Below are 9,445 nucleotides of genomic sequence, written 5' to 3' on the forward strand. Positions count from 1 at the left end.
TTACTGTGTCATCAGCATAAAGCTGACAACATGGTAGATCATTTATAAACAAACTAATGTATAGCCTTTGTTTGATTAGCCTGTTTTTGATTATGTGTAAAAGTAAATATACGCTTTAAAAAAGGGGGAAAAGCCGATATTCACAATGTTCAGGTCTGGTGAATACACCCCAAAATTGTTATTAAAATAAATGTAGCACCCTTCGACACTCGGAAGCTTGTTTTGTTCCTTAACTTTACCTGTATTCAGAGAAATCCCGCCCCCTGCGACAGGATTGGCTGCAAGGGTCTAAAATATATCTGCGATTTGCCAATTAAAAGTGTCATTCATCTATCCGCAACAAATAATAATCAGTTCTAGGGCGGGACTAAAGGGTGGTATCACACACACACACACACACACACTCACACTCGAAACCCATAACATTGAGGATTGTAGTCCGACCCACTGATTCACACACCTGCGCAATATTTGACTAGCGCACACCCACCACCACGAACACGTTCCGTCACCTTTTAATCTCAAACTGTGGTGGTTTTATTTCGTTTTGGCGGTTATTATCCGTTTGTTTTACGGCGCGATATAAAATGCGTCGTTCGGATTGGGGGCGTGTCTCCGAGCGCGAGCTGTAGGATGTATCTCTTCTCCATCTGTTATTCAGTGACACTTTTAACAAGGATATTATGACTCCATCATTTAGCAGTCAGACAGACTCACACAAACGCCTATTTCTGGAGTATATAGTACATTACGCAGATTAGACCGCTTTTTACAACATGTAGACACATGCGCGATACTTAGTCTCTCTGTGAGGGTTCTCATCAGCAGTAACAGTGCGCTTTCAGTTCTCCTTTCTACTGAAGCTGAACGGGCCCGTCTCATCTCATATTATCCTCAAACATGGAGCACACCGGCTGCGTCAACATCTGCAGTCTCACCAGCACCTTACCGGTGATCCCGTACCGGAAACTAACGGACCTGCACTACCTCAGTAAAGGCGGCTTCGGGACCGTGTTCAGGGCGCAGCACAGTGACTGGCGCACCACGGTGGCGATCAAGTGCTTGAAACTGGATTCACCGGTTGGTGAGAGGTGGGTTCAGTCAGTTTACCTGTGCTGTCTGCTTTGCGTCTTTATTAGCATAATAAATGTACGGTTCCTTAACCATTTTCCAAGGTTGTCGGGCTTTTTAATGTGCTGCGATTGTTTCAGTCTGGTAGTCTTCCCATAAACGCTGGTTGTTGCAGGTTTTTAGGAAGGGATACAGTGCAAATAAGGTCACTGATTTAAACTATTGTGCGACACTCACGTACACACATGAAGTATGTGGTCAGACGACATGCTTTGGGTATCTTACTGCAGTTGGGAACTGTATGTCAGAGATGTTTAAATGCATTTTTAGTCATGTTACCGCTATAAAGCGAGAATATGATGGACTCGAATGCTCCAGTCTGGACTAGTCACTAGATGCTCTTTCTGGGCAGACACTGACTGCGAAAGAGTTGAAGGTCAGGTCAGACGTTTCTAAAATCATAGAAAACCTGGAAGTGTCATGGAATGGGATTTCCAGGCCTGGGAAAGTCATGCAAACCAGGTAAACATTAAAGACTTGCATTTTAAAGTCAGGGAGATAGATGTTTAGTTAAAATGAAAGTAGTTCACTTCAAATGTTCCGCCATCATTTACTCGCCCTCATGTTGTTCTAAACTTGAATAAGTATTTTCTTCTGCTAAACACAAAAGGAGAAATTCAGATTTCATCTATGCATTTTCATCTGTATGAGTTGATATTGGATAATTAATGGGAAATTTAGTGGAAATGAGCATCTACGCTGTCATCACACACACACACACACACACGAATCTGTTGTTATTTCTCACACTTGTGTCATTCCAAACCCATATGACTTTTCTTCATCTTTGAACAAAGTAAGATAGTTTTATGGAATTGACTTGCAAGAAAATTAATAACAAAAAATATTTTCATGTGTTTTGAAGATGAATGAAAGTCTTTTAGAACCACATCAGGGTGAGAAATGAGGACCGACTTTTCATTTTTTGATGAACATTTTTTGGTGACTTTATATAATAACATGCAAGTGTTATACACTCCCTTGTAGCATGTAAAATTATTGATTTTAGTTTGTTGTGTTTTAATTTATTCAGGACAAAATAATCATTTTACTATCAGACAAATCCAGTAATGTGAAAATAATTACCAGCTTATCAGTATTGTCCAGAATTTTGATATAGTTTATTTTAATGTTGAATATAATTCCAATACTCTTTCTATATAATTCATATAATGTTTATACTATTTCTGTGCTGTTTTAATGAGTGGCCTTCAAAAAGGACACAGAAGCAACATAAAACTGTTGTCATTTATAAACTATGTCAAGATTTCCCATGTAAGAATGGATAATAGAAAAAGAGCTGTGGTAATCCATTCACTCAATAATTGATATTTCATCCTGTGGTCTGGTGACAGAAAAAAGAAACTGTAGTCCTTGTCTGATCTTTTTACCTTTTTTTTTTTTTTTACAGGGAAAGGAATTGCTTATTGAAGGAAGCCGAGGTGCTTCACAAAGCTCGATTTAACCAGATCATCCAGATCTTTGGGGTTTGTAATGAGCCCGAGTTCTTCTGCATTGTGACTGAGTACATGACCAATGGATCACTGGATGAGCTTCTACATGAGGTATAACTGTACAAACAGCGTCTCTTTTACATTACATACTTCCTGTTTAGTCTAGTAGTATTAGCGTAATGGGCAGTTTCACTTTCTGCTTTATGGCACACAGGTTCTTGAGTGTTGACTTCTGTATTTTCTTATTGTGTTACAGAAAGATATGTACCCAGTGGTGGCCTGGCCGTTGAGACTGCGTATTCTTTATGAGATCGCTTTAGGAGTAAACTTCCTCCACAATATGTCACCACCCCTGCTACACCATGATCTTAAAACTCAGAACATCCTGATGGATGGGGAATACCATGTTAAGGTTTGCGCAGATTTGCTTGAAGATGTCTCCATGCCCCGTTTTAGTAGACTTTCACATGTGTGTTTGGATGCATTAGTAGAAATATTTCCTGGAACTTACAAAATGCAATCAGTCATTGAGTTATCTGAACATCAGGGTGATCAACTATTAATGTTTTTGTTGTCATTTGAGCTGTGTCCATGTTTGTCTGAACGTTATCAATGTCGGTATCTTGTAAGTCTGCTCTTTCCTGTTTCTTTCCCAAGTTTGAATATTTTACTCCTATAAAAAGCCTCTTTTGTTCCCTTTTAAATGAATTCTCTTGCTATGCCGTAACATGTCTTAATTCGTGTGGATTTAAAAAATACCATAATCATTCATTATTTATTCTCTGAGAAGTCTGCAAACCTTTACTACTTAAAAGGGATAATTGAAATTTAAACCTGTATGGCTTTATTCAGTGGAACACAAAAGGAGAAATTTAGAATAATGTACTGGTGGCTCTTTTACTTTCAATTACAATAGGCACCGGAGCTCTGAAGCTTTAAAATGGACACAAAAGCACCATAAAAGTATCATGAAAGTGCTTCATATGATTTGTGTGCTGTAATTCAAGTCTTCTGAAACCATATAATAGCTTTGCATGAGGAACAGACTGTAGTTTTTAGTTGTTATTCACTAAAAATGTCTTCAAATCCAGCCTTCGAAACCCAAGGATTCTTTTATTGTAATTGGAAAATGGATAAAAAAATGCTAGCAAGTGATTATTATTTTCTTTTGCTTTTAAAAATAATTGTGTAGCAAAAAAAAAAAAAAAAGGCAGATAATGGTAAGAACTACGGTAACAAATGTAGTTCAGTGGCACCCTTTTTATTTTGTATCTTGACAGATAAACCCATTTTGGCCGAAAGTAATTTTTTGATTTTTTTTTATGTTGCAACTTTACATTTGGCCTTTCTGATCTAAAGTCTTGTATGTGTGTGTTAATGAATAGATAGCTGATTTTGGCTTATCTAAATGGCGCCAGCTCTCTATCACTAAAGGCTCCGGCTCCAAACCTGCCGAAATGGGAGGCACAGTCATTTATATGCCACCTGAGGAGTACGAACCTTCCAAGAACCGCAGAGCTGATGTCAAATATGACATGTACAGGTCAGTTTCTGTAGATTTGATAAAGCTTCCAGTTTTGACCGGATGAGTGGACTTCCTTCTGAGATTCATATTATTTCTACTACAGGCTTTTAAAGTACTGCTCTTTCAGTTCCTGTATTTTTCGGGGGGCATCCCCTTGAGACGTTCAGCTGTCCTTATTTCACCATGGCCGCAGTCTGTTGCTGACTCAGCAAAATTCCACCCTTAATTTATCTTCAGAGTTCATATGGCGAGCTTGGAAATGTCTGGGAATTTTAAAAGTGATTTCCAGGCCTGGAAAAGTCAGGAAACATTTTTCTAGTTATTCTTATCTCTAAAATATTTGATCTGGCTAGGAATCTATAAAAGCCTTATCCAAGTTACAAGTGAATGGAAAAGCCAATGAAATTCATTGATTAACAGATGTGCAAACCCTTTGACTGGGAGGGAGGAATATAGTAGTACAGGTTGTTGGGAATTATGGGTGGATTTATATAATGCTTCACCAATTTTTCAGAACAAAGAGAGAGGCTGGGAAACAGAAAAACATAACCGAAAAACATTAACCAGTTTCTGGGTTTAATCATAGCTCACCAAAACCGCTCATGAAAGAGGGCTTTATTTTGTTCTTTCACTGCTGTGGTCCAAAAAGAGAAGTGATTTAGAAAGTAAATGTCCACTTGCCAAAATATCTGAGGTTTTGTGATCTTAGTCAGAGGGCATGTTGAAATTATTTGACTGATAGGAAAGTGAGTTTTGTCTCCAAAGGGGGATTGCCAGATTTGGACGTAGAGACTCATCTGTTCTGTGCTTCCTCTTTCAGTTACGCCATCATCATGTGGGAAGTGCTTTCAAGACGGATACCATTTGAAGGTAGGGTCCATTGGCTGATCATGAATTATAGAAAGTGTACCAATGGGTTCCATGACAGTCACCTAGTTCATAGTCTTCTGTTACATTCTGACTGCTCTTGAAAGTGGCCCAAATGTATGTGAACATCGGAAATGATGAACAAAGCGTTTTTTTTTTTTTTTTTTCATTTTTGCATACATTTAAACATAACCAAACTTCAAAAATAAGGACAATTTTGACCTCATATCTTCTCATTTCTTATAACAACATACAGAATAAGCCAATATCTTAAACAAAAGAGGACAACCCATGAATCAGTAGCTTCAGTGTTAATCAGGGCACATATTCATGAAAATTATTAGTTGCAAAATTCCTAAAAAACATGGGTGTTTCCCGTTAGAATTAAAGCGAGCATCCTGGTTAAGATACAATTTATTCACAAATCAATCTTAACCCTCTTAAGTGTCAAAAATTGTTAGGAGATCTGCTCCATAATCATATCGTCCTATCCTTAACCTGTGAGATCGCCAATACATGATACTACAATATAATTACAATAATTACAATGCTTACATTTCCTCAGTTATGTAAACAGCTGCTACAGAAAATGAGCAAAGAAAATCATCGCTGACTTCAGTCTAGCGCGAGTTTATAACTTTAAAAATCACTCCTGTTATATTTGGTGAAGAAATCTACACCGTGTTGGATGAATCTTATATTATAATTAGAATCTCTTATTAAACGAAGTCTCATCTGAACATCTCTGATTGGCCATTGCATTCATAAAGTCAACGGAATCGTGTGTGATTGGTTATAATGCGCAACACTGTAAACACGCGGAAAAATAAATATGATGGAACAAGTAAGTCCTAATATTAATTCGATAGTATTACTAGCCTAATAATAATCATAAGCGTCTTGTTATTGGCAAAGCCTGTCACAACCAATCACAGTCTTCAAAAGAATGCATCATACCTAGCAACAGGTTCAAACCCCGCCTCCTCGCTAAGATGAAAGTTTTTGTCTTTTCCTTGTTCAGAGCTGTTCTCAGACTAGTTCCTAGTTAGAAATCTGTAAGATATATTAGAAGCTCTCTGAGAGGATTCTGTGAAGCTTTAAGAATACCAGCCAGGATCCTTTCAGTGACTCTAGAGATTATGCCATACTTGGACAACTCATTAAAATGTTCTCGAAACTAATAATGAATGTGTAAATCAGACTGCTTTAAATCTGTCAGTCTAGCACTTGTAAGTACTGATATAGGCCTATAAACTAAACTCCTCTTATTCACCATTAAAATAATGCATTTATGTGATTGGTTACAGTATGAAATGTCAGTAAAATACCAAAACCAAATTTTCAGTTATAAAGACCTTTTTTTTTTTTTTGTCATGGATGGAATACTGTACTGAAATAATCTTAAAGTTTTCCCTGCTTATTCTATTCAGTACAAAACATAAAGATCAAACGCCAGGCTTTGTTAAAGTTAACGAAAATCCAGTTACTTGAAATAAAACGTTGACTGGAAATTTTTTTTTTTTTTTAACAAATCAGATTTTATTTCAGCTAGTTGCCAATGCAAGGTGGTCACACTTTAGTTTGGGGGCCAGTTCTCACTATTAACTAACTATTAACCAAGACTTTTGCCTTAATAAACTCCTAATTGACTGCTTATTAATAGTAGGGTAGGTGTTACGTTTAGGTATGGGGTGAATAAAGGGATCTAGAATGTGATCATGCAGAATAAGGCATTAATATGTGGTTTATAAGTACTAATTAACAGGCGATATGCTAGAATGCTGTGCAACTAACTAAAAGTGAGAACTGGTCCCTAAACTAAAGTGTGTTAACAGCAATGTTTTTAATTTTCATTTAGTTTACCTTGATATACTAAAATAACTAAGCTAAAACTGAAAATTAAACAAATAAATAAAAATTCTATATACATAATTTGCAAAAAAAAACAAAAAAAAACTGTACAATTAAAATGAAAACTAAAATATAAAAATAAAAGCTAATTCAAAGTAACCAAAGTAGCACAGGAACCAGTGAAGTTAAATTCATTGTGCAGCCCTACTCAACACTAAGCACATTTTGCTGTGTCATGTTTTTGATGCAAAAAAAAAAAAAACTCCTGACACAGATTTCCTCTCATGGTCACTTCCTCCAGTTTCATAAACTGCAGCCATTTGTGTATCCAGGCAACATTCCTCCTTTCTCCGTCACTGTCCTCTTGTTGTTTCTGTGAGCAGAGGCCACCAATCCCATGCAGATCATGTTCAGTGTTCTCCGAGGATCTCGACCCGACACAGGCCTGGACAGTCTGCCAGCAGAAATTCCCAGTCGAGAGACCCTCATTAAACTCATGACCAGCGGCTGGACCGCGGCCCCAAATGAACGGCCCTCCTTTCTCAGTGAGTGTCAGCCTGATCCCCACCCTTGACCTTTCCCCTGCTTTTCACAATTCTTCTGAATGTGTTTACTTCATGCTGTCACATTCCAATATGATGACCTTTTCTTGTGGATCGTTAAATATTGTAATTGTTTAACCACAATTCTATCATTCGCTCTTACTGGCAATTCTGGTGTTACTGACAAGTAAAAATGTTGAGTCATTAAAAGTTAAGTTTTCTCATGATGATTTCTGTTTTGCAAACCCTGCAACAGATCAGGGGAATGAGGAAATGAGTGTGAATAGACAGAGAGAGCAGTGGGCTCATCTTCATCCAGAATTGTCGTCTCTTTCTTTTGAGAGACTGTTACCTTATTCACGGTGCACTTTCAGATTTAAAAACTTTGCAAGATGTTTTCATTCATTTAGAGGTGTATTATACACTGGATGAAAGGTAATATTCAAAAATCCATAATAGGGGTTCTTTAATGTACCAGATATGCTTAAGAAAATCACTGATTACTGATGTATTTTAGATTGTAAATAAAACCGAGCATACCTTGAACCACAGACCTTATTTCAGGCATTTAACCAAAAACCCATTCAGAAAACTTTCAGAGAAATTCAACTGGAAGTCTTTTACAGTAGTGTTTCTACAGTAGTAGTTTTTACAGTACTGTTTTGAGATGTGAGCAACTGAACAAACCCTGTTTATTCTGATGACAGATTGAGCAAGAGGGCATGATGTATGTGTAAACATGACTGGTGACCATACATACATTTTGAATATATATATTTTATTCAATTATTTTGAAGCGTAATAGCTGCTTTGTCTGTACTGTACAGATTGTCTTATTGACCTGGAGCCCATGCTGAGAAGATTTGATGAGATTAATTTCTTGGAAGCAGTGTTGGAAGTGAAACGAACAAAGGTAACTATGCATGGATGAACTATTGGTTTAATTCCCATTTTTGTCTAGATTTAGTTAGTGGAATTAGTTTAATTGTTACTGTAAAGCAAAAAAATAAATAAAAAGTATTGTAATTTTTGTGCCGGCTTTCCCTCAGTATATGAGGCCATCAAGCTGCTGCTCATCATCTCAAACAAATGGGAAACTAATCCAAGAAAAGATTGTGAAGGAGCAAAACATCCCTTGGCCAGTAAGTTACTATGGTTTTTTAAATATAAGTCCTGGGCTGTTGATGATTCAGTATTTAATCAGAGATGAGAATGGTCTGATGGGGGTCTTAATTTTCTTGTTCATGTTACAGGACAACAGTTCCACATCTGGATCTGGATCCTGCTCTTCCCACGAAGCAGAAATATCCCATCCGGGCTGCCTTACCATATCCAATCCCTCTCAAGGCAGGACTCATTTCTTCTAAAAGTGATAGATCACCCCAAAAATTGTTCTGCCAACACTTACTCACCGTCGTATTGTTCACTACTTGACTTAATTTCTTCCACAAAAACAAATTTGCTGGAATTGCTGTATGAGAAAATTCATAGTATTATTTTAAGGTGTCCTTGTTACACGTTACATGTTATTATAACTTATTATTATAACAACAATTAAGGTTGCACATTATTTTACAGTACATGTACTAACATGTACTTATAGTGTACTTACAGTGTATTTAACTAAGAAAGTTCTGGTAACACAAGGTTATGTTTAGGGGTAGGTTCAGGGTTAGTACCTAGTTATTACATAGTTATTGTAATTACTATAATAAGTACATAGTATGTACATGAGAAACAGGACTGTAAAATAAAGTGCTACCACAATTAATTATTCATAATTACATGCAAGTAACCCTAACCATATAGTAAGTACATGTAGTTCAAAAGACAAACGCAGACGAAATGTTAGGGTATTGGTTGGTTTATTGGTTCTGTTCTACATCATCAGGTGTGTCAGCTGCTCAGGCTGGTCCGCAGGCATCATTAATATCCCTTCCGCTTGATCCTCCAAAACCTCTTGTGGACCACTGCTCTCAGAACAACCTCAGCCCTGAATACCAGACGGCGCAGCATGTGTCCGACCTCAACATCCCGTTCAACCCGCATGCGTCACAGAGTGAAAGTGACCTGCC

At 37.2% G+C, this 9,445-nt stretch overlaps 1 protein-coding gene across 1 annotated transcript in view; it reads left to right on the forward strand.

Annotated features, from left to right (window-relative positions):
- Positions 1-387: 387 nt before the first annotated feature.
- Positions 388-9,445, forward strand: part of LOC127939462 (receptor-interacting serine/threonine-protein kinase 2) — a 10,002-nt gene continuing 944 nt past the window's right edge. Inside the window, exons 1-10 of the mRNA XM_052536123.1 lie at positions 388-1,091; positions 2,543-2,696; positions 2,842-2,997; positions 3,971-4,128; positions 4,931-4,980; positions 7,212-7,373; positions 8,198-8,283; positions 8,420-8,512; positions 8,624-8,717; positions 9,262-9,442. Of these exons, the coding sequence (XP_052392083.1) occupies positions 901-1,091; positions 2,543-2,696; positions 2,842-2,997; positions 3,971-4,128; positions 4,931-4,980; positions 7,212-7,373; positions 8,198-8,283; positions 8,420-8,512; positions 8,624-8,717; positions 9,262-9,442 (1,325 nt within the window). The 5' untranslated portion in view covers positions 388-900. The remainder of the gene's footprint in view (positions 1,092-2,542; positions 2,697-2,841; positions 2,998-3,970; positions 4,129-4,930; positions 4,981-7,211; positions 7,374-8,197; positions 8,284-8,419; positions 8,513-8,623; positions 8,718-9,261; positions 9,443-9,445) is intronic.

The sequence above is a fragment of the Carassius gibelio genome, chromosome A2 (assembly GCF_023724105.1).
Source record: "Carassius gibelio isolate Cgi1373 ecotype wild population from Czech Republic chromosome A2, carGib1.2-hapl.c, whole genome shotgun sequence".
Taxonomy (NCBI): Eukaryota; Metazoa; Chordata; class Actinopteri; order Cypriniformes; family Cyprinidae; genus Carassius; species Carassius gibelio.